The sequence below is a fragment of the Parasteatoda tepidariorum genome, chromosome 9, assembly GCF_043381705.1.
Source record: "Parasteatoda tepidariorum isolate YZ-2023 chromosome 9, CAS_Ptep_4.0, whole genome shotgun sequence".
NCBI lineage: Eukaryota > Metazoa > Arthropoda > Arachnida > Araneae > Theridiidae > Parasteatoda > Parasteatoda tepidariorum.
In genome coordinates, this window is record NC_092212.1 from 5,496,047 (window position 1) to 5,522,900 (window position 26,854).

The 26,854-nt window shown below is 30.6% G+C and overlaps 1 protein-coding gene across 1 annotated transcript in view; it reads left to right on the top strand.

The window, feature by feature from the left end:
* Positions 1-26,854, top strand: part of LOC107438357 (fibropellin-1) — a 53,415-nt gene that overhangs the window by 9,025 nt on the left and 17,536 nt on the right. Inside the window, exons 2-10 of the mRNA XM_071185323.1 lie at positions 2,979-3,092; positions 6,248-6,361; positions 9,739-9,858; positions 12,078-12,191; positions 17,371-17,510; positions 24,669-24,819; positions 24,977-25,045; positions 26,535-26,603; positions 26,760-26,828. Coding sequence (XP_071041424.1) covers positions 2,979-3,092; positions 6,248-6,361; positions 9,739-9,858; positions 12,078-12,191; positions 17,371-17,510; positions 24,669-24,819; positions 24,977-25,045; positions 26,535-26,603; positions 26,760-26,828 — 960 coding nt within the window. The remainder of the gene's footprint in view (positions 1-2,978; positions 3,093-6,247; positions 6,362-9,738; positions 9,859-12,077; positions 12,192-17,370; positions 17,511-24,668; positions 24,820-24,976; positions 25,046-26,534; positions 26,604-26,759; positions 26,829-26,854) is intronic.

Here is a 26,854-nt window from a genome sequence, read left to right on the forward strand (position 1 = left end):
GCATATGTGGAATGCTCAAAAATCGAGAAAAGTACACATGTTTTTCAAAATTCTATAATTTCGTCAAAAAAATTGAATCCATCTGAAATTTTGAGGGCTTACATAGAATGGTTCAAACAACTATTTTCCATTAACAGAAAGTACAAAAATTTTTTTTTGCAAGTTTGGCAAGTGTTCAAAGTTAACAAATTTTTTCACCATAAAAACAATCCGTGGTGAAAAGCTGGATTCAGTTCGCAAAAAACAAAGTATTGCAATTTGATCATATGTAACTAACAGTAGAGGTTTTACTTTAGAACATCTCAAATTTTCATGCAATTTGAATGATTTTTCGCAGTTCTATGAACATTTGAATTTTGATCTTTTCTTTGTAGATTTCAAAATTTTCGCAAACTTTTGACCGGTAGTGTATATAAGTTAAAAATGTAGAGGAAGCATTTAAAAAATTTCAGAACAATCAAAAAGGGGGAAAAATAATAAGAAGAATCCGAGAAAAAGTAAAGAAAAGATGTATATATGTATATATGCTCGGCTCAACATGGGTCTAATATATTTCGCCAATATTGGATTGTTATAGAAATAATCTATTGACCAAATATTTTATAGCCACTATTCAACCTGTGTTAACCCGTTATAAAATTGTCCAATTGACCCGATATTTTATTGCCCTTATAACCAATATCGAATCTATACAGATCTGTTAAGTTCTCCCGATATTTTATAGCTGTTTTTCAGCCTATGTCGGCTCGACATAGAAGTGGCCGAAGAAACTGATGTCTAATAGTAGTTATTTAGCCATTATAAGCAATACTTAAAATTGTCCGATGAACCCGATATTTTATGATCATTATTCAGCCTATGTCGGCTCGACATAGAAGTGTCCAAAGAAACTGATGTCTAATAGTAGTTATTTAGCCATTATAAGCAATACTTAAAATTGTCCGATGAACCCGATATTTTATGATCGTTATTCAGCCTATGTCGGCTCGACGTAGAAGTGTCCAAAGAAACTGTTGTCTAATAAAATTGTCCGATAAACCCGATATTTTATAATCGTTATTCAGCCTATGTCGGCTCGACATAGAAGTGGCCGAAGAAACTGATGTCTAATAGTAGTTATTTAGCCATTATAAGCAATAACTAAAATTGTCCGATGAACCCGATATTTTATGATCGTTATTCAGCCTATTTCCGCTCAACATAGAAGTGTCCAAAGAAACTGTTGTCTAATAGTAGTTATTTAGACATTATAAGCAATACTTAAAATTTTACGATAAACCCGATATTTTATAATCGTTATTCAGCCTATGTCGGTTCGATATGAAAGTGTCTGACTCAACCGATGTTTTATAGCCGTTATTTAGCCATTATAAACCTTACATAAAATTATGCGGTTGTTGAAGGACGGAAAACAAAACTGTGAACTGAAGCATAAGAAAAAAATTTTTAAAGGAAAAATTTGTAAAAAAAAAGTTTAGAGATTAAAATTAATTACATATTAAAATTAAAATTAATTTTATATCTGAGCATTTTTTTCCTAATAACACCAGAGAAATGTTTTTCAATAGAAGCCAAGCTAAGCTTATGGTGAGATGTTTTAAAATCTTATTTTTATAAACTTCATATCTTTTTTCTTTTGCCATTTATTGAGTGACAAATGTCTATTAATTCTTTAATTAATTTTCTTCAATTTGCTGGTATAGTTTTACTTTAATATTATTATTTTATATCTTCTGTCGACATGTTAAGTGCTATGAATTGATCTCATTTACCACTCAGAAAGTATGAAAAAGAATTTTTTGAAATAGCCAAGGAATATGAAGATGTATCTTTCCAGAAGTAGTATGTGGAGTAAAAAAAAAATTTAAAAATCGGATCATGCTTATAACTTTTGAACTCTTTGGCAGATTTTTATTTTATGAAGTGTTATGGCAACATCTCAAAGAAATATCTCAAATTATATGAAACAGTTAACTGTAACCCTGGCGAAATATGCTCATTATGCATATTCCATTTCTGAAGAAACATATAGACTTTTGTTGCATTTGGTTTAACGTTCAAACATATCCCTTGATATCAATTTTTTTAAAGTTCTGACTATTAGGGGGTAAAACAAAGTCAAATTACCATTTGGAGCAAAAAACGAAAAAAAATGGGATATCGCCAATATTTAGCATTAGTTAGAACATATTCACGTAACATATCAGCAGGGAATCATGCTGCCTTTAGAATATTTATTGAGCAAACTTAACACACACGTATTAATAAATCCGACACCCAACTTGGTATTTCCTTTTTCGTCTTAACAGAAAAATATAGAAATTAATAGTAATATATAGAAATATATAGAAATTATACTTACGACAGTTACTCTCTCAACTAGGGCTGAATTATTAAAAGAACTTAAAACTGATAGCTAATTATTTCAGGATTATCTTTTATCATTTAAAATGTAGAGAGTAAACCAGATTGCAACAAAAAAGCTACAGTCACGGAGACACGTTAGTGTAGCCACATGTATTTCGATGCGTGGCTCTAAGACAGGTTACTCTGTCTGCCTTTTGGAATGCCACATTTTAACGTCACAAAGACGTCAACATGCGACCCCAATCAGACATTTATTCATCACAGCGACGTCACCTTCTGAAGAGGATGTGACAAATCTATGTCTCAACTGAGACGCTGTGTGACGTACGATATGACATATTCACGTCTCAACTGGGTCACCATGTGATATGTTAGTGACTTATTCACGTCTCAACAAAGTCTCGATGTGATGAAATTGTGACATTTGCGTCTCAATAGAGTCCCTATATGGCTAAGCTGAGATGTGAATTCGTCACATTCTTGTTTCACGGTGACGTCACTGCAACAGTTATAGATATCATTGTGGTCATATATATACAAGGAAAACTCTTTTTGTTTTTAAACACAATTATCTTTAACCATTATTAATATTTTTTTTTGTTTCTCTTCAGCTGAATGTGATCCCAATGTCTGCAAAAATGGTGGTACCTGTAATGTAGTAAACAACCAGATCAGATGCGGTTGTGTTTCTTCTTACAGTGGTCCATACTGTGAAACTAAAAAGGGTAAATCATAGTTTTATACAAATATTTTCAATTGCAAACAACAGTTAAATGTAACTTAAATGATACTCAACCTTGTGAAATTGTTTTGTTCGTTATCTGAAAAATAGCTATAATTTTGTTAAATGACAGGACGATATTAAGGCTATAATCAATGACATATTTTATATAAACATTTTCTTTATTTACACTTATAGTAAACAACCAAAACAAATTAGTGAAGGAAACTCAATTCGAATAAATAATTTCTCTATTTTACTAATTATTTGGGTATTACATTATCATCACCACTTTAAATGATAACTTTAAAGAGATTTGTCAGAAAGTGGTTTTTATGCAGTATGGCTGACCCTGAATAAAATTAATGACCACCATAACCAGTTCAAAAATAAATATCTCGAACTCAAAAGCAAAATATCCAACGAAAATACCCTATTTAGTGTCCTCTCAGAAACCACCACGGAAAAAATTGATACTTTCGCCCAAGATAATAAAAATCAATTTCCTTCTATCCCATTTTTTGATCAAAATGACTCACGGGATNCCTAAAATAAATAAAAAATAAAAATTGATAATTTTATTTTTATTCTTTTGTTAGCTTGCATTGTGAAGGACACTTTCCCTGAAATTTTTTTCTTCGCAAGCTGTAAAACAAACATAAAATATACTGGGGACATGAAAATGACTGTTTTTGTGAGAATGACACATATATTACTTTGATAAGAATAAATAGTTAAAACTAATATGTAATAAGTGCAATGTTAAAAACTAAGAACTATTTAGTAAATATCGGTTCCTGTACAGATTTAAGTTCACCTGATTTATTTAATAGCCTATGTTGATTCAATATAGAAATGTCCAACTCTACCGATACTTTATGGCCGTTATTCAGCCTTTATAATCGCTGCATGGAGTTCCCTACATAGTTTGAGAAGCGAAAACGATACTGTTAAATGAAACATGAATAAAAAATTTAAGAAAAAGTAGAACAAAGGAAAAAAAATAATCGTATTATCTACTTTTTTCCCCAGTGAACATCAGAATAATGTCTTTCGATAAAATATTCATACATTTTTTGACAGAGAGAAATTGTTTCTCAGTCATTTGGTTTAATATATTCCAACCAATCATTCAAATTACTCAGAATAATGTAATGCATTCTCCCACTTTAAATAATCAGCTAAGCTTGTGATCTTTTGAAAGCTTATTTTTATAAAATTTGTATCAGGTTATTTTTTTTACCATTTATTAAATGCTAAATTTCAAATAATTCTTTAATTCATTTTCTGCAATTTGTAGGAATATTTTTAATTAAATATTGTTATTTTATAACATGGGAAGTGCTATTATTTGATCACGTTTACTACTTAGAAATTGTGAAAAAGAATTTTTTGAAGTAGTCCAGCAATACGAAGTTGTATCTTTCCAGAAGTAGTAAGTTGAGTAAGAAAAATTAAAAAGGATCAAGCTAATAACTTTTACACGTTTAGACAGATTTTCATTTTATAAAGTGTTGTGACAACATTTTAAAGAAATAAAAGAAATATCTCTAATTATATAAAAACAGTTAACTGTAACCATGGCGAAATATGCTTATTCCATTTCTGAAAAAAACGTATAGACTTTTTTTGCTTTTGGTTTAACGTTCAAAAATAACCCCTGATGTCAAATTTTATAAAATTTTCACTTTTAGAGGATCAAACAAAGACAAATTACCATTTGGCGCTAAAAACGAAAAAAATTTGACGCCGCCAATATTTAGCATTACTTAGAACATATTCACGTAACATCTTAGCAGAGAATCATGTTGCCCTTAGGTAAATCACTGAGTGAGTAAACTCAACATACACGAATAAGTAAATCTGACCCCAAACTTGGTATTTGCAATTTTCTTTTTTGTCTTGAAATAAATATACTTCTGAAGACTGAAATTAAACTTAAAAAAGCTGCTGTTTATTTTCATCTGGGGCTGAATTATTTAAAGAACTTAAAGTTGCTAGCTTCATTATTTCAATATTAGCTTTTATGATTTAAGATGAAGAATGTAAGATTATATATTGTGTGATGACCACGATATATAATTAATATATAGACTTTAATTTGGATCTGTAATGCTGTTTTTTTTTACTTTTTAAGTAGCAAATGGTAACTTGCATAATAAAGAATTAATATACATTTAGTACATCTATCACTTTCTATATAACCTGAGAGAAGATAGAATGGTGGGCTTTATAAAGCTTTGCTTAGTTGTGGCGTATATTCACCGTTTTTTTTCTCCCTACCTGGGAGAAGTAGGTATCTTTCGGACAAAATTTCTACCCTAATAAGAATAGATAAATCATTACCAATTAATAAAGTTAGTTTGGATGAGCTGTAAAATATCATTCAAAGCTTATGATAAAATAGCTTCTTATGAAATAGCTTCTTTTGATAAAATAGCTTTTTATAAAATTTTGATATTTAGAAGCTAGATAGTTTTGTTAAGTTTAAGAAAATTGAAATCAAATAATACTTTTTGCACTATATTATTAGTTTAGTGTTTTTTAATGAGAATTGTATGAATACATCAACTAAATCATGGTTGAAATTGAATCATTAATGGGTGGCTGAATATTCGGTAATTGACCTAAATACTGTCCCCCAAAAAAACACTTTTACCAGATTGCAATAAAAAAAGCTACAGTCACGTTTGTGAAGGAGAAACGTTTGTGAAGCCGCATGTATGTCGATGCGTGGCTCTAAAACAGGTTACTGTGACTGCCTTTAGGGATGTCATATTTTAACGTCACAAAGACGTCAAGATCCCAATCAGACATTTAATCATCGCCGCGACGTCACCTTTTGACTAGGATGTGACAAATCTATGTCTCAACTGAGACGCTGTGGGACGTAAAATATGACACATTCACGTCTCAACTGGGTCACCATGTAAAAAACATGTGACTTATTCACGTCTCAACAAAGTCCCAATGTAACGAAATTGTAACATTTGTGTCTCAATAGAGTCCCTATATGACTAAGCTGAGATGTGAAATCGTCACATTCTTATTTCACGGTGACGTCAATGCAACAGTTATATATCCCATTGTGTAACAGTTATATAGCTCTTAATCATAATTATCTTTAACCATTATTAATATTTTTTTGTTTCTCTTCAGCTGTATGTGACCACGATGTTTGCAAAAATGGTGGTACCTGTAAAGTAGTAAGCAACCAGATCAGCTGCGGTTGTGTTTCTCCTTACAGTGGTCCCTACTGTGAAACTAAAAAGGGTAAATAGTAGTTTTATACAAATATTTTCAAAGGCAAGCAACAGTTAAATGTAACTTAAATGATACTTAACCTTGAAAAATTTCTTTGTTCGTGTTACACCTGAAGGGTAACATGAATTTCGATCAGTGAGAACTGCCTTTAACTTGAATCTCAATCAGTGAGAACTACCTTGTGAGAGAAGCAGAGCAGTGGAAAAGAGCCCTAAGACAAGTAGAAAGACTTTTTCTAGAACTGTTTTTCAGGTGTGGCAACTGCGGCTGGGAGAGATTGATTGTTGAACAAAGAATGTGTGGGTGAGATTCTTTTGGAGTTTTCACGAGGATTAGGGGGCTTGCCCCCCTAATTCCTGCAGAGAGAGTTTTTTGTCCTTGCCTGAATGTGGTAGGCAAGAAAATAATTTCTACTCAGATGCAATGAGTTTTCCTTGTGTTTTATATCCATATACATCGAATTGAAAAATTGAAACCAATTTTATAGAATTGTAAAATTCTTTTCTTCAAGATGTGGTGTTTGCACCACTGTATTTAGTGTTGTTTGATTCCTCCAATAAATTATGTAAGTTGTCTTTAATTTTGATTCTGTCTTTCTTTCTAGAGCCATGTTATTTTTTCTAAAATATTCTCTTTCACTAGGATTCACTATTCTTTTTTAGCTTCCGCTATATATCTTTTTTTAGATCACGCGCCGGTCTTATGCCCACGTGCCGGCAGTAATTATCTTATAGCTTAATTCATTTTTCTTGATTGAATTATTTCTTTTCAGTTACCTGCTTGATTTAGGTAAGAAAGTAAGATATGTAATTTATAATATAGTGATTTATTTATCACTTAATTATTAACTCTCTCGAGTTAATTCCAGCTTGTTTCTTGTATCTTGGATACATCATGTGTAAACACACATGCTTCCCTTATATTTTATCTATGTTTATTTATCTCAACAAGCAATATCAGTTCGTCATCTGAAAAAAGGACGATATTAAGGCTCTAATCAATGACAAATTTTTATATAAACATTTAATTTTATTATTAAGTTTGCCAGCTTTTAAAAACCTAGACATGGCTTAACTGTGCTAGTTTATTGGAACTATATGCATTTGCAGGCGTGTTTACTCAATTTAGGTTTTTGAACCCTCTTCAAATAGAAGGACATGGTGAGCAGGGGTTGAAGCGTAAGATTTACAATCTATTTTTGGGCATGTACTATCAATAAATTTAACATGTTTCCATATACGTGAATACCATCTTGCTCCACTTTGTGGACAAATTATTTTTAGTGTTTGCCATGCTTGTTTGAAATTATGATTCTTGGTTTAGGGAATTAAATTTATTTTGCCCTTCACAACACAAAAATAATTCGAAAGCTCATTTTTCTTCTAATGCCCACCTGGAGAATGACCTTTCGTCATAAAGGCACTTGAAGGGCATATTTGTTGGCCACTCTTTCAGGGGCATCATATTAGCTGGGCCAACGTTGATTCCACTGTAAGGGCGGATAGTACAGAGAAGAAAAGAACAGCTGTGCCTTTCCCGGGATTCATACCCAGTACCTTTCTGATGCAAGACCAGTCCCCTGACCCCTACAAAGGCCGGTCGGCTTGAAATATTATATTGAAAGCCACAGTTTTCCCAAGTTTTCTCGGGGAAAGTCTTGTAACTTTTCTTTTTCCTTGCCTAAAGGCGAGTATTTTTTAAGAATGTAGTAATCTGTTAATGCCTTCCAACTTTTACTCGTTCCAATTCATTTTGGAAAAATAATTTATGAAATACAATTGTAGTTAAAGATAATTTCACTAAATTTTAGAGTCTTGGCCAGGTCTTCATTTTAATAACTTAAACACGCATGGATGACTAGTTTTTTTTATCTGTAGAAGAAATCGAAATCATTTTACCAAAATATAAAAATTGAAAAATTCAAGTGATATATATAAATTTTATTAACACTATGAATATGAAAACGAATATAAAATATAATAGAGACTACGTAGTTATTAATAGCTCTGGTCGTTAGTACCTAAAATACATGGGAATGCATGTCTGCTAACGACCTTTTAAGCTTTTAAAAAAATTTTCAATTATGTTTTTTTTTCACATTTTACTATATATGTGTGTATCTCTTAAAAGTATAACGCAATAGACACGAATATATCTCTGTACAATACTTTTTTTAAGAATTAAATTCTTGAGCTGCCAATTTATATTAAATAAATGACTTGGTGCTAAGAAAATTATTGCGTATCGCCCACTGCATTAAAATCAATTATACGTCGATTGCTACTACTTAACATGTGCTAACATTTCCTGGTTTTCCAGAAGATTTGCAACCAATTTTTTAATTTTGTTTTATTTAAACCCGATTCTTGTTTTATTAAATTTGACTCAAAATGATTTTGACTAACGTTAAGTTTAAATAATCCATAGATACATATAAAGATCTATGATCATCATTTCATCCTCCTATGAGTAAGCCAAATATAAATAAGAATTCCTCGTGCAATATCAATCCTATTAGACATATTAAATGTATTTTTTCTTGCAATATCTCAGACGCCCAGTTCCATTACAACGCATGAACGCACACTGTAATATTTTGCGCGCTTTATATCAAATAATGCAGCTCACCATAAAATAATTATTTTAACAGTTTTTAGCTTTTTTAATAATTCGACCCTAGTCAGATTATTCTATTAGTCAAGCGGTTCCCAATTTTTTTCGGCTATGGAACCCAAAGTAATCGACATTCTTTTGGCGGAATTTAAAGAATAAATTTCATTTACAATTATGAATATATGAATCTAACATCGAGTATAAATTATTTTGATAATATTTAATGAATGATTGGAATTTTTTCGTCGCATCGTCTGATCAGTATTAGTCTTCAAACTTGGTTTAATGTCTGAAAGTTGAATTTAAGTCTGGAAAGCTACATTTAGTCTAGTACATAATTTGATTTTAGTGCACGGGTAAATGGAAAATAAAAAAATTAAATATGATTTTCATTGAAATAAGAACAAACATTAACGAATATTAATTTTGCCAATGGTTATCAGCAAAACATATTTCTTCATTGATGTTTCTATTTAAGGAGAGGTACTCCTGCAATTTCTCAAAAATTAATTGATTATTCATTTGTATACTTGAAAATACATTTTTTTTTAGCTTTTTTTTCAAATTCTTTCTNTATATATATATATATCTTTTACTAGGAAAACCATGTGTCAAATTTAATTAGTTCGTGCAGTATGTTTTGTTACTTTTGTTACTTTACTATTCCTTTGTTTCGTTTTAGACAATGTTTTATGTCCCAGTTTTATTCACAAACTGCTTAAGATAATATAATAATAAGCTGTTAACATTAATTTTGTATTTTGGTGTTAAAGTAAGACCATGTTCATCGAATCCTTGCCAAAATGGAGGAACATGTATAGAATACTACATCTCGTTTGACTGCATCTGCCCATCTCAATATACAGGAAAAAATTGTAGTAAAAAATTGAAAGGTAAGAGATTTCAGATTTACATTCTTTAAATTGTTCATTTTCAAAATGATTAAGTAAGAATTTTTCTGTTTTTTTTTTTTTAAATACACTGTTAAATCAATGATTCACAATATTTAAACATTGAAATTCTGATCTTTCTCGAAAGCAGAAACAACCACTCCAGGATGTTTTTACTTCAAAAAGAAGTCATAATTCTTTATGAAAGTTTTACGAGCAATGTAATTACAGATTTTTGCTTGTTTTTGAAAATCAAGCAAAAATCTGTAATTTTTTATCGACTTGATCATTTTTAATTTTTTTATATTGGAGTAGTTTGGGAAAAATGGATATCGGGCAAGTGTGAACTCCTAAATAATTTTGCCTTTCTCATAGAAAATTTAATAGTTCAAGGTTATTTCTTTATCTGTGAAATATAAATATGTTTTAAGGAGTTAATCAAAAGAAAACAACGCCACAAAACTTTAATTTGCCATATTATCAGTACATCTATGAAGTTATACTTGTTTCTATGCAGTTTTTTTGTTTTTCAGAGCTACGCTCTTAAAAAAATTCAGTTTTTGGTGTATTCGGGGTCTGAAAATCATGGTTAAACAACAGAACCCTAATTTTTTTTACTGAATAATAAAGTTCACTATTAAGACAAGATATTTGATCCTACAGTTTACTAGGTTATTGATGCTTTTAGCAGATATAATAATGTAAACATTAAAAATTTCCTAAATCTGCATTTTTTTATATTTTCTAAAAACTGCATCGTCGCTCTGAAAATCTAGTTGTACTATCTTGTAAGCTAAAATAAACAGATTAAATAAGAAAATTATCTTTATATTTAATTTTATTTAAATTTATCTTTATATTTATCTGTTTTGAAAAGTTTAAGCTTTTCTTGCAAGAAAGATTGTTAGATTTCCAAACCAACAAAAGGAAGTTGTACTCAATACGTTTCACCTCTGAGAAACAACAGAACAGCAGAACGATAGAGATAGAGTCTTAGATATAATTTTGAACTGATATACAGGAGGAGATGAAAAGATTTTGTCCTAAGGATTAACAAAAAAAAATAAGTATAACATTTTAATTTTAAGAAAGAAAAAAAAAGAGCTTTTAACTTGGTAAAATACAAAATTTCAGCAGTAAAATACTAATTTTGATAATAATTGTAGAAGAAACGGTAGTTAATGTTGCCGATATTATGATATCCTCATTCATTAATGTGTTTTCAGAATCATTGAATCAGATTTCCATTTTATTTCCTAACCTGTGTTATTCTGAAGAAGTAGCTGATATCTGAAACAGCGATATGAAAGTGAAGAGATGCAAAAACATTTTAATAGTGCTGGAAGATGATTATTGGAAAAAGAATAAAGAAATCTTGTTTCAAAAAAAAATTACCCTGCTCCATAAAAATGCTGGAGTTTTTAGACTACCTTAATTTGATTTTAAAACCAGTCACTAAAATACAAGATTATATGAGCAAATAAAAATTGGCAGAGTGCTCACTGTTTTATTGTTCATTTTTAATAGTACTTTATATAAATACTTCATTATTAAAACCACGATTTCCTTATTTATCTTTCTAATCTTGCTACCTCTCTGTGTTATTTATTTCTACATTTATTTACATATTTTAATTACAGATGAACTCGTATAAAATCACTTTATTTTAACTCATTTTTAACGGGAAGATCATTATTGGCTCAAAAAGATGGAGGAGTGTGACTTCTAACATAGCATTTATATGCATCTTTAGTAAAGCTAGTCATCTGGTCATTTTGAGCAAAGATACTGTTTTGAGAAAATCTAAAGGAAAAAATTGCAGATTCTGCATTCTTTGTAAGTCTTAAGGACTGTAACTTCTTTATAACCCTAACTTTAGCAGACCATTATTCAGAAAAGCAGTAGATAAACTAATAATCTAGCAAAACTGAACATTGGGGTGTTGTTTCTTTCTTTGAATAAACCCTATTACTTATAATTCAGTTTTACTGAAATGCCCTTCAACTTTTAAATTGTCTACAGAAAAGGAATGACTTTCTTAGGAGCTTAAACTTACATAATGTTCATTTTTCCCAATCAACTTCAATATTAAAAAATTCAGGCCAATGAAACCTATTCCGTTGTTTCGTTTTTGACAATGTTTGGTGTCCCAGTTTTATTCACAAAATATTTAAGAGGTTATATTAAGCTCTTAATATTAATTTTGTATTTTGGTATTAAAGCAGGACCATGTTCATCGAATCCTTGCCAAAATGGAGGAATATGTACAGAAAACCACAATTCGTTTAACTGCAGTTGCCCATCTCAATACACAGGAAATAATTGCGAGTTGAAAGGTAAGAGATTTCAGATTTACATTCTTTAAATTGTTTATTTTCAAAATTATTAAGGAAGAATTTTTTTTTAAATACGCTGTTAAATCAATGATTCACAATATTTGGACATTGGAATTCTGATCGTAGTCGAAATCAAAAATAACCACTCCTGGATGATTTTACTTCGAGAAGAGGTCATAATTCTTTCTGAAAATCTTACAAGCTTAGTTTTGAAAATCAAACAAGTATCTGAAATTTTAATAGTTGTAATTTCTGTGAAATAGTTGTAATTTTTATATAGGAAAAGTGGATATCGTGCATGTGTGGACTCCTAAACAATTCAGTCATTCTCAAATTTAATAGTTCGAGTTCATTTCTTTAAATGTGAAATATAAGTATGTTTAAGGAGTCAATCTAAAGAGAGCAACACAACAGAATTTTAATTTGACATATTATCAGTATATTGATGAAATTATACAAGTTCCCTTGCAGTATTGTTGCTTTTCAGAGATACGCTCTTAAGAAAAATTCAGTTTTGGTGTTTTCAGGCCCTGAAAATCATGGTTAATCAACAGCACCCTAATTTCTTTTACTGAATAATAAAGTTCACTATAAGGACAAGCTCTGTGATCCTTCAATTTACTAGGTTATTGGTGCTTTTAGAAGATATAATCATTTAAACATTCAAAATTTCCAAAATCTGCTCATTTTCTTATATTTTCCAAAAACAGCATCGTTGTTCTGAAAATCCACTTATACTATCCTGTAAGCTAGCATAAACACATTAATAAGAAATCTATCTTTAATTTCAATATATAAAACTTAAACTCAGTGACTGGCACAGTATAGCTATTCCAGGCTTCTGGATCATATATATATATATTTANACTATATATATATATATATATACAAACAGCAAGACAGCAGCAGGAATAAGTCGTGGAGGATGAAATTCGAACGGATATATAGGAGGAGGTGAAAGGATTTGATTTTCTCCTAAGGATTAACAAATAAAATTAAGTATAATATTCTAGTTTATGAGAAAGGAAAAAGAGAGCTTTAATACAGCAAGAGAGCTTTAAAAGATTGCTAAATTACAACATTTCATAAGGAAAATACTAATTTTGATAATAATTGTAGAATACACAGAAGTAAATATCACCGATATTATTATAGCCTCTATTGAATCAGTATTGCCATTTTATTTGCTAACCTGTGTTATTCTGAGGAAATAGGTGGTATCTGAAACAGCGATATGAAAGTGAAGAGAGGCGAAAACAATTTATTAGTTTTGGAAAATAGTTATTGGAAAAAGAATACAGAAGTCTTGTTTGAAAAAAAATTACCCTGCTCCATAAAATTGGTGGATTTTTCAGACTTCCTAAATTTGATTTTAAAGCCTGTAACTAAATTACAGGAATATATGAGCAAATTATAATTGACAGAGTGCTCACTATCTTATTATTCATTTTTTAGCAGTACTTTCTATAAATACTACATTATGAAAACCCTGATTTCCCTATTTTTCTTTCTAATCTTGCTATCTCTCTGTGTTATTTCTTTTCTACATTTAAATCTTTTAATTACAGATGAACTCGTATAAAATCACTATATTTTAACTCATTTTTAACGGGAGGATCATTATTGGCACAAAAAGGTGGAGGAGTGTGACTTCTCACATCTTTGAATTTTTAGTAAGATGGCAAAGCTAGTCATCTGTTCATTTTGAGCAAAGATACTGTTTTGAAAAAAGCTAAATGAAAAAAATGCGGATTCCGCTTTCTTTGTAAGTTTTAATGACTGTAACTTCTGATTAACCCTAACTTTAGCAGACCATTATTCCGAAAAGCAACAGTGCTCCATGGAAACGATTGCATGTCTATAACCTGGCAGCGATAAACTAATAATCTAGGAAAACTGATTTTGGGGAGTTGCTGTTTTCTTTGAAAGTGGTTTTGCTTGAAGTGTCCCTTTAAACATACTTATAATTTAGTTTTACCGAAATGACCTTGAACTTTTAAATTTTTTACAGAAAAGAAAAACTTTTTTAGGAGCTCAAACTTACACAATGTTAATTTTTCCTAATCAACTTCAATATAAAAAAAAATCAAGCTAAAGAAAAAACTATCACACTATGTATGAAGTTCATAGTAATGATTTTTAAAAGGTTCTACGCATATCAAATTATTCATATGCAGCGCGTTTTAAAAAAAAGTATTCTAGTGTTAGGCATGTTTATGTTTTACGTATTATTTCTTTTTATTCATTTCAACTTTTTTAGTACCACTACATATGCATGATTTAAAAGTTTATATGCAATGCTACTTGATTAAGTTCTTCTGTGCTGAGGCTTTTAGAATGTTGGGAAAGTTAACAAAAGTTCGGAATGTTTAGTTTTAAATGTCCGCCATTTTATGAAATAATTTGTAAAAAGTAAGGTAGATGGCAGGCCTGCATTTAAGCACCAGTATTTCGTTTATACAACATGTTCTTTTACCAAATAAATCAAAATTGGTAATTTAATTATCTCGTTGTTTACATTTATCTTGGATAAGCAACATGTTTGAATAAAACGAAAAAAGTAAATAATATAAAAATCTGTGTTATATTGCGGAAAAAATGTATTTCTCATAATTCTAAACCCATTTGGTAGCTAAAGGATGCTGCTTAGTATTATCCCAAATTGCTGCGCCTTCATTCTTGATACCATTTTTCTCATTATTGCGAAAAGTGAGTTAGGCTGGTAAACTGCTAAACAACCCATCATCCTGCTGATGATCTCACTCTTAGTTATATGAAATTTTATATTTTATAATCGTCGTTAAACATCCCAAGTTTTGAGCTTTCAACCTACTACCTAAATTTTTGCTCAAACCTGAAAATGGATGAATAAAAGGTCAGAACTGTGTGTTTTATGGTTAAAATATTCCCAACCAAAAGTTGTAATAAGGTTTCGCACTGCTGTTGAAAAAAAATGGTCTCATCCGACAACAGAACGCCAGATGTGAATAAAACAGGCCACTTTGTAATAGTGGGGTCAATCAATTTATACAGTTTGTGACCATAATAGGCTACTTTGATAGTTCCAATCACGAAAAATCCAGCTACAAAATTTCTCGGTAACATGGTTAATGTCACATAGGCCGTTCAAAGTTTCTTCCGTATGCAGAGCTCTGTTTTTCTTTGGAGGGACTTTAGAACCTTTTAATGTGATGTGACTAGATATCTCAACGCATTCGGGAACTGTGAGACGAAATGAAACCACGTCTTATCTTTAATATCCCATTATATTTTGCCCTTCATGCACATTATTGTCCAAAGTCGCAAGGGGGAAACGTATTTTCGAAAATAGAGCAAAAAGAAAAAGAACCCTGAAAAAATGCTTTTATGCATCTTAATTGTAGTGTATTGAATGCATAAATGTAAAATCAAATAACGTAGGAAAGTATATAAAATTTTAACAATGTCGAAACCGAAACAATCCCTAAGTTTAGTACAATGAAATATATACCAATCATTTATACCATTCAAACATATGTAAACAAATTGTCAAGGTTTTAAAAACAAAAGGTTTCAAAACTAGCTTACAATTTGAATCTCATTTATTTTACTTATGATAAAAAAAAAACTTTTGCGATAAAAAAAAATTGATAAATTTATCAAGTTAGAAAAAACAATGCGTATCTTGCAGTCAATTTATAAAATATGACAGTCATAATGCTTAATAAGTGTACAGTTTGCCTCAAATTGAGCAGAAAAGTAGAAAATAGTTAATATTTTACACATTACCAAGGTATTATATAGAATGATTCATGTTGTCTAAAGCGATAAAGTTTGAAACGATGAATATATGTATATTCCACATTTCCTTGGTATCTCTTAGAATAACTAATGAAAAACCAGCCAATATTCTAGACAATGACTAAACAATGCTGTACATTGTGGTTCACTTAAATAAAGCCATCTTGATTTCGTGCTATAATTAGATCCAAAAAAGAAAGAAAAACAAACGTGAACCAATACCAAGGGAACAATAGTATCAATATTGTGCCAGTTATTAATAATGTTAGCCTTCCCCTCTGTAACAGTCCAGTACGAATTTCACGTTTTTTTGGAGATTACAGTAATGGAAAGGACGGTTATCATAACAAGGACCCTGTTATCTAAAAAACCCCTTTGTGAAATGAAATTTTCAACGCAAATTAAGGTAGTAAACTGCTGTAAATATGGCTCGGGCCACCGGTTCTCTTTACACCTACAGCCAGCCCCCTGGCCAAATTATTTGACGCACTATAAGATTCTATGCAAAATCTTAATTATCAGATGATACTCTACAGCTTTATTGTCTTTGCGTGATTGAAACCGGCTGGCACTAGTTTACGTTCGTGTATCAAGTGGTTAAATTAGACAATATGTAACATAAATTCGACGATAGGATAAATTAGACGACATGTTATATAAATATAGAATATTTATAATATCAAGTATTATATTAGTATATTATAATAATTAAACCAAACTATTAGACGCACTGTAGTTTTTTAACAATGACACGTTTTGCACGAGTTTATATGCAATACTTTTATATTTTAACATATATGTAGTGGGTTTTTATACAAGAGATTTTTTATAGACTTCCTATTTACATTTATTTTTAATGTATTACATTACAATGTTAACCAATTGATACACGAACGTAAACAAGTGCGAATCGGTTTCTGCCGCGTAAAAACATTGAAACTGTTTAGTATCAGCTGATAATTAAGATTTTGGATAGAATCTTATAGTGCGTCTAATAATTCGACCAGGGACTGCAGAGCTGAAGCCTTCGGACAAAATTAATGAGCTTTCACCTCGCTGCATAAGAGAGTAGGAATCCTCTTTTTTCTTTCTTCATGTCAGTTGCACCAAAATAAATAAATAAATTATCTGGTTCATCCAAATTATTTTCTTCCTCGTTCCTGTCCTTAAAAATAGCTTTCAACTTAGAGTACTGATTTATTCTTTAATGTCGTTTGCATGATTAGTAAAATGACGCAGAAGATATCAGATAAAAAGAGAAAATCTTCCTTAAAGGACATGAAGGTGAAACCATAGAGTTAACTCTATGGGTGAAAGAGTGCTAGAGGNTTCTTATTCTTATAACTTCAATCTTTATTTTTAATTTATGATCAATATCTAGTTCTAATAATTTTTTTAGATGTCTGTTACAATAGACAACTCTGCAAAAATGGAGGCTCGTGCATAACTACGTCACCTAATAAGTTTAAATGTATCTGCAAAGCTCCATATTCTGGAAGTACCTGTCAAGGTTGTGTTTTATGTTTATGTATACATTTAGTGAGAAAATAAATTATTTATTTGCCAAGAAAATATCAGCTCCAAACTTTAAACACTTGAAATTAAAAAGTTAAGAAAATTATTTAACTAGCTATCGAAAGTTGGAAGAATTAAAACATACAATACATCCAACGAGTATCAGAATGACTCATCGAATCGTTTGTTTAAAACTTTATTTGTTAAAATTTTGATTGGTTATATCAAAAAACGTTGATAAAAAAAAACAGGAAATATGAGAGAGAGTCCTAAAATAACTTTTCTCTGTTGATTGTGGACAGCGGTGTTTATAAAAGACAATACATTAAGACATTAAGATAAAGACTTAACTTTACTCACCATATATTTAACAGAAACGTTGAGACATATCTCACACAACCTTATAAGATTCGAAAAATGTGATATTTGCAAATTTAATTGGCATTGCTTTCAATGCAACTTCTACTTAAATTCTTGGTCATACCAGAAAACAGATGAATACAAGATCAAGACTGTGGTAAAAATGCTCTCAAGCAGAAATTGCAATATGGTTTTGCACTGCCGTTTCCAGAAATGGTCTCACTTTCTCATCCGACAAATGAACACCAGATGTGAATAGGACAGGCCACTTTGTATTAGTAGGGTCAATAAATTTATTCAGTTTGTGACCACAATAAGCTGCATTGATGGTTCCAATCTCAAAAAAATCCAGCCACAAAATTTCTTGGCAACATAGGCCGTTCAAAGTTTCTTCCGTATGCAGAGCTCTGTTTTTCTTTGAAGAGACATTGAGAATCTTTTAAAGTGATGTGACAGATAGCATACGGGAATTGTGCAGCAAAATAAAACCACGTCTTATATATCCCACTATATTACGTCTTTCATGCACACAATTGTCCGAAGTCGCAGGGGGAAGCGTACTTTCGGAAAATAGAGCAAAAAGAACTGAAAAAACTACCTTTATGTATCTTAATTGTAGTGTTTTGAATACATACATGTTAAATCAAAGAACGTAGAAAAAACAGATAAAATTTTAAACAATGTCAAGAAACAATCTCTTTAAGTACATTCAAATATTACCAAATTTTCATACCATTCAAACATATATAAACAAATAGTTAAGGTTTTAAGAACGAAAGATTTCAATAATAGCTTACTATTTGTATCTCATTTATTTTACTTATGATTAAAAAAGCCCTTTGCGATAAAAAATGTGATAAGTTTATCAAGTTGGAAAAAACAATGTGTATCTTACTATCAATTTATGAAGTGTGACATTCCATAATGCCTATTAAGTGTACAGTTTGCCTAAAATTGACCAGAAAATTACAAAATAGTTAGTATTTTACACATTACCAAGGTATTATAGAGAATAATTCATGTCGAACCACCAAAGTTTGAAACGATAAATGTATTTTCCACATTTCCTTGGTATCTCTTAGAATGACTAATTAAAAACCTTCCAATATTCTACACAATGACTAAACCATGCTGTACACTGGGATTCACTTCAATAAAGCCATTTTGATTTTGTGCTATAATTAGATCCAAAAAGTAGAAATAAAAAAAACGTGAATCAACACCAGGGGAACAGTAGTATCAATATTGTGCCAGGTCTTAATAATGTTATCCTTCCCTCCTGTCACAGACTAAAACTGCCCCTTTTTGATCCATGCATCCTTATTATATATCGTCCGAATTCCAGATTTTCTTGGTGATTAAAGTAATGGAAAGAATATGGCCTTCACAACAAGAACCCGATTATCTAAAAAAAAACTTTGTGAAATGAAATTTTCAACGTAAATTGAGGCAGTAAACTGTTGGAAATATAGCTTTGGCCACCGGCTTTCTCTACACCTACAGCCCCTCGCCAAAGTAATAGACACTAAAAGATTATATGCAAAATCTTAATTATCAGGTAATACTATACAGCTTTATTGTTTTTATGTAACTGAAACCGGTTTGCACTTTTTTACGTTAGTGTATCAATCCGTTAAATTAGACGATATTTATTATAAATTAGGATAATGTAGACCATATGTTATATATAGAATATTTAATATATCAGGTATTGCATTCATATATTATTATAATTAGACCAAATTATTAGTTTTTTTAACAATGACATGTTTTGTACGAGTTCATGTGCAATACTTTTATATTTAAGCATAAATATAATGGGTTTTTAAGCAAGAGATTTTTTTATATACTTCCTATTTGTGTTTATTTTTAATGTATTGCAGTACAATGTTAACCAATTGATACACGAACATAAGCAAGTGCGAATCAGTTTCAGTTTCGAAAAAACAAGAACGCTACTTAATATCATCTGATAATTAAGATTTTATGTAGAATCTTATAGTACGTCTAATAATTCGACCAGGGACTGTATAGCTGAAGCCTTCAGACTAAATTAACGAGCCTTCACCTCGTTGATAAGAGAGAAGAAATCCTATTTTTCCTTTCTTCATGACAATTGCACCAAAATAAATGAATAAAGAAACTATCTGGATCATCCAAATTCTTTTTTTTCTATGTTCCTGTGCTTAAAAATAGCTCTCAACTTAAAGTACTGCTTAATTCTTTAATGTCGCAAGTCGTTTGTATGATTAGTGAAATGACGCAGAAGACATCAGATAAAAAGAGAAAACCTTCCTTTAAAGATATGAAGGTGAAACCATAGAGTTAACTCTATGGGTGAAACAGTGCTAGAGGTTCTTCTACGGCGTGGGAAGATTTGTACTATGGTGGTCAACTAACCGTCCGCAAAACCCGATATTCTAGCAAGTTAATACTTCAATCTACGCTGAAAAGTGTCTCAGTGGCGGTTCTTAGATGACAGAGTGCTTGTCATTCATAAAGGGCCTGGTCTTTCCCTTAATATTAATTCCAAAAGAAAATATTAACAATTCTGCATATTAAAAAAAGGGCAGTTAAAGTCTGTGACAGAAATTGAGGCTACCATTACCGAAAACCAACATGTAACTATCCTCTAGGTTTTGATAAATGATAAGCAACATCGCCTATTTCATGTCATGTATACATGTGGCGGGTATTCGGGCTATAATCAGAATTGGCTTTATTTTAATCGGAAACTTTTCCCTCCAATTTTACTGATCCGATTTTTTTCCAATCCAGTTGTTACAGAGAAAAGGTAAATCCTTATGAGTTTGAGTTCGGATATTGGCCTACTTAATATGCCTGTCTGATTCATATTGGATTTGTTTGCATCCATTTATGGCACAAAATCAAAATCAAAATCTCGAATAAATCTCAGATTTCCCACTTTCCTAAAAACATCAGTCAGGTTTTATTTTAAATAATTATCAAGAAAAAAATTTGTATTATCCTATTTAAATATTTGATTTGTTATAAAGCCACTGATTATAATGAAAATAAATACATTCCTTCTAACGCTTTTTGTTCTTATAGTCTTCAATCCATGTAAGCCTAATCCATGTCAAAATGGCGGAACCTGCGATACGATTGGAAATACTTTTAAATGTCAATGCAAAGAAGGTTTTGGTGGAGACCATTGCGATATAAGGCAGTAAAATTATTAACGCATTTTATCCTGTAAAAATATTAATGCATATATTCCTACATATTCATTATTTCGTATTTTTACGACATTCATTTAAAATTTCGCCATCATAATCAGACTTTCGGACACAAAAACAATTGTTTATGAGTACTTTGTTTATAGTATTATTGTTTAATCTAGTATAATCGTTATTACTATTGTATCGTATTGTATTATCTAGTATAATTTTTATAAGTATACACCGCTGCAAAATGTTTACGATAATGTTGGTTTTTTTATTCGATATATTATGACAAATATCGATTTGGAATATCGTACGGTTCTCATAACTATTTAAAGTATTAATTATAGTACATTTTCCCTTTTATTTGCTACTATGACCAAAACTATTTTAAATTTGGTTACTTAATTGATTAATCATAACAAATCTAATCCCATCTTCTTTCCGATCCTAATTTGTATTTTAGAAAAAATTTCACTACGTTTAAACGAGCTTCTTCCGTTTTAAGGAAAATAATTTTTCGATACAAGTGGTAGAAAATTTTACAACTTTCAATTTTATTTTTGCTTTTTTAAATTTGATTTACAATAATTTTAATGACCGCTACTTGTTACAATAATTTTAATGACCGTTACTAATTTTAATGACCGCTAAAATTTAAACAAATATGTAAGATCTGAAAATCAAAAAAAAAAAAAAANAAAAAAAAAGAATAAAATCCTAAAATCAAAACCCAAATAGGTTGCTACATTTCAGTAGCAGATTTTTACCCAAATTTGCTTATACATTTAAAGTAGTGGAGTCATAAATAATTTCCGACACAATTTAATTGTTCGACACCGGTGAAAATATACAACTAATGAATTCACGATAGTAGATAGAACTAGAAGAGAGTTAATCTTAATCTCAACTGTTAGAGATACCTATAGATAAAAGGGGACCGAATATGCTATAACTCTTTGTCACGAGAGACCACTTTTATAGTAAAAAAAGGCACTAAACACTACCCAAAATCATGTCAAACACATCAAATGGTTTAGTAAAGCATGTTGTTGGCTTTAGTGTGAGAATAAGTTATGTTTGAAAAAAATTCCCTTTGCTACGTTTTTAAATGCCTTATAAGGTAATCAAACAGGTTTTCATAATTTCAATTCTGCTGTCCTCGTTGTTGATATATCGATATCTGTTTTCATTTCTTTTTGCCACAATATTACTCTTGATACAAAATGAATTATAAAAATATAAGTTTATCAGTTTATTATGAATTTTATTTTTTACAAGGATTCTAAAAATATGCATTAGAAACGAAGATTATGAAATGCCCTTGAATGAACTTACTTATCAGACTGAATTATATATATTTTTTAAAATCTATTATAATTAATGATGAAATAATTGTTGTATTCCGTTTACTACAAGTAGGAAGTATGTTTTTTTTAATAAAATATGTATTTCTGAAGAGTAACCATACTTATTATATTTCACTATATTATTGAATTCTACGACTAAACAGAATCGGCAAATTTTGCTAGAACAAAGCTTATTCAATATAAAAAATAACGCTTTTAATAATTTCAATAATTAGAGTATTTCATTCATATTAATCTTAACTTGTGTAATTGTTTTCTTCTGATTTATACCTTAAGTGATTTGTGTTTTTATGCAAATAAAATTTTTAATCTAGCAGAAACTGAGCCACCATATTCCACAGACATTTTTTGAAAACACAAATTGGACAAAATTAGCGCCTCTTTCAAGTCAGTTGCTCTGTTGAAGACTGTTGAAACTGAAAAGCGAAATTGATCATCATCTTAATAACCACAGTTTTACATTAATAATGATTATAGTTGGTGTATTTATTTTCAGTTTGTTTAGTGCTATTTGTATTTTTATTTTTAAGAAAAAAATCTTATATTGTAAGAACTAAGCTACGAAATTTCACCGATAATTTTGAAACTGGAAGAGGCATCTATCTATCTATCTATCTATCTATCTATCTATCTATCTATCTATCTATATATATATATATATATATATATATATAGCTCTTAAATAAATCGTACATGCATGCTGCAGTGTATAAGAAATGGAGGACGAATGAAACATAACAAAAGCAAATCCATTCATTTTTTTTAAACTTTTAATAAATTACCTTCCAACATTCCTAAAATGCAGGAACTGGATTAATCTAGTTCTCATAGCTCATAAATGCCGTTTTTCGTTGGTAGTAGTTAAGACGTTTTTCAATTAATATATTGCTAATCTATTAAAAATAATTAAATAAAAGATCGACAAATTATTATGTCTGTGATCAGCTGTTCCGTAATGCTAAAACATACTTACTAAGAATCTACATCCGAAAAGATGTTTTCAAGGTCATCCTGTATTTTTCTAAATATAATTTAAAAATATGCAGACAATGTTAAAACATTACACATATTTCTAATTATATAAGCACGTAATAAGTTAACTTAGAACTTTAGGATGAAAAGTATTTCTTCAATATAAAAATATCTTGATTTTACATGGTTCTGTGTAAATTAAGTTGGGTAAAAAATTATATTCTTACCAAGCACATCGCAAAATTTTTACATCAAATCTATCTTTAGTAGACATTCTCTAATAAGTAAAGAGAAATAATAATCTCCAAATATCTTAAAATAACACTTCATAACTAATAAACAAAAACAATTCTCAACAAAATAAAGGCGAAATCAAATATAATACTTATAAGATGCTGATAAGAACTTGGTAGCATGAGCATTTCTATATCTGATCTTGAATTTACTGTTAAAAATCATATGTAGTAATGAAAAAAAGTTCTTTTAATCCTAAAACATTAAAATTTTATTACACTATCTTTGCTATCACTGGAGAAAGTATTTTCTGAAACTACGACAGAGCTATTATAGAATTTTTATGAAAACTGTATCAATTATCGTTGCCCGAGTAGTACGTATTGCCAAAATTAATTGTCACCAGCCCGATACGATTTTTTACGGTTTCCCTAAACGAGCTTTCCGTTGACCTTATTCCATTATTTTTGTTTTTTAGCACAAAGTTTATTTTTATTTTAATTAATACAGATTAACAATAAAAAATAATCCTTCCTTCCTTCCTCAATGGCACGACAGCCCCGGGTGGGCCCTGGCCTTCTCAATCAACTTCCTCCAGGCCTGTCTCTGCCTGGCAGTTGTCTTCCAGTTTGAGACTTTTAAGACTGAAAAGTCTCTTTCCACGCAGTCGGCCCATCTCAGCTTTGGTCGACCTCTGGGCCTTGATCCGATGGGCTGAGCCGAAAAGATTATGTTTGTCGGACGCTCTCTGTTCATCCGAACGATGTGACCAGCCCATTTAATTCTTTGAATTTTTACGTACTTGACAACTTCAGGCTCATAAAAAATAATCATTGCTGTAAATAACAGTATGTAGATTTTCTACGGTTCTCTAAAACGAATAAATATATTTTCCACTTTTGCTTTTTTAGTATATAATCTATTTTTTTATTTCAATTAATGCATATTAACAAGGTTAATTAAGCATCATTGTTTTCAATGATAGGATGACAATTTTTTTATAAGTTTCTCTTAACGAAACAATACTTTTACTGCTTTGCTGTTTCTAACATAACTTGTTTCTTTTGTTTCAATATTGTTTACTCCGGTTCAGAAGTAATAGTTACATATGCCTCTATACTGATAAATGTAATAATTTTGCAGGAACTGATCAGCCGTATTCCACCGATAGTTCAGAATCCACAGATTGGACAGATCCTACTTTTAGTACAGGTAGAAGGACTTAATTAAACAAAAAAATAAAATTATTCGCAATTCAAAGAAATAAAATATAGCTATTTATAATGATTCCTTTTGGTATTTTGTTTTCTTCGGTTCAGTTGCGATAGTTATGTATACTTCTATAGTGATGATATTTTTAATTTTGCAGAAACTGAGCAGCCTTATTCCACCGATAGTTCAGAATCCACAGATTGGACAGATCCTACTTTTAGTAAAGGTAGAAGGACTTAATTAAATAAAAAAATAAAATTATTCGCAATTCAAAGTAATAAAATATAGCTATTTATAATGATTCCTTTTGGTATTTTGTTTTCTTCAGTTCAGTTGCGATAGTTATGTTTTACTTCTATAGTGATGATATTTATAATTTTGCAGAAACTGAGCAGCCGTATTCCACCGATAGTTCAGAATCCACAGATTGGACATGTAGAAGGTAGAAGGACTTAATTAAGTAAAAAAATAAAATTATACCCCTTACACCCTTGAAACAGCGGGGACAATGCGAATTACCAATTACAAACAATAGTAATTTCTCATTACCTGACATATTCGCTGCAAGCAGAAGAGTTATTCTTTGTTTGGATCGCGCATTTCCTTTGCATGTTTCACCTTTAAAAACTAAAGATCTATCAGGAAAAAGTTTATAAAAATGTGCAGTTTCATCTGCATTAAATATATCGTCCTCAATGTAGTTTTCCATAATTTTTTTTAAAGTTTCTTCCTTGAATATACGCACGGTATCTTTGTTTACTGAAGAGCTTTCCCCGCATATTTTTTTGAACACTATTTCATGCCGATGCTTAAAGTTCTGAAGCCATCCATCGCAAGCTTTGAAGGATTCATTGGGATAGAGTTTTTCAAAAAAAAAAACTGTTGCCTTTTCTTTTAAAGCGTTTCCATCCAGAGGAATGTTCTTGCTGCGCATGCCTTTCATCCAGTTTAAAAGGACTTTCTGAAGAAGAGGGAATTTTCCATCTCTGAGTCGCATTCTTTCTGGGGCAGCGTTTAAAATGGATTCTCTGTTCTTCACTATTGTGAACAGAGTGCTCTTAGGTATTCCAAATTTTTTAGCGATTTCAGTTTTAGGCATGGGTTTCTCGTCGATACACTCTAATTTTTTTTCTCCACATCAATAGATGAAGCACAACGTTTAGCTTCTAAAGGTGGCATTTTTATCAAATGACAAATCAGCGTGTTGAAATGCAAGCTTGAAAAATTAAGAACAGCACACTTTAATCAAATGCAAAAGCCTTTTCCAGCTAAAAACAAAATGAAACGGAAAAGTAGAGGCAAAGTAAAGGAAAAGAGGTGGGGATGTCGGTAATGGGAGGGAGGGGGGCAAGAGTAAAGAAACTCACCCGATTCGACAGCTCGTCTTCAATGCTCGATGACGTTTGTTATCTACACACCCCCATACTAGCCAACTGAAATCGCTTTGTCTTGACGCCGTGTGAGACCTTCGGATTCTGTGCTTGTTCAAGGTCAACCATTCAACCCCACTTTCCAATAGAAAGTTAGAAAAGAGTGGTGTTCAAATTCAGAGAGGGTCGTTATATTCAGAGTTGAATTTTTTTACGGTCGTTAAAGCAAGAGTAAAATAACGTTATCTAGCTATTTATAATGATTCCTTTTGGTATTTTGTTTTCTTCAGTTCAGTTGCGATAGTTATGTATACTTCTATAGTGATGATATTTATAATTTTGCAGAAACTGAGCAGCCGTATTCCACCGATAGTTCAGAATCCACAGATTGGACAGATCCTACTTTTAGTACAGGTAGAAAGACTTAAATAAATAAAAGTTAAAATTATTCGCAATTCAAAGTAATAAAATATAGCTATTTATAATGATTCCTTTTGGTATTTTGTTTTCTTCAGTTCAGTTGCGATAGTTATGTATACTTCTATAGTGGTGATATTTATAATTTTGCAGAAACTAGGCAGCCGTATTCCACCGATAGTTCAGAATCCACAGATTGGACAGATCCTACTTTTAGTACAGGTAGAAAGACTTAAATAAATAAAAAA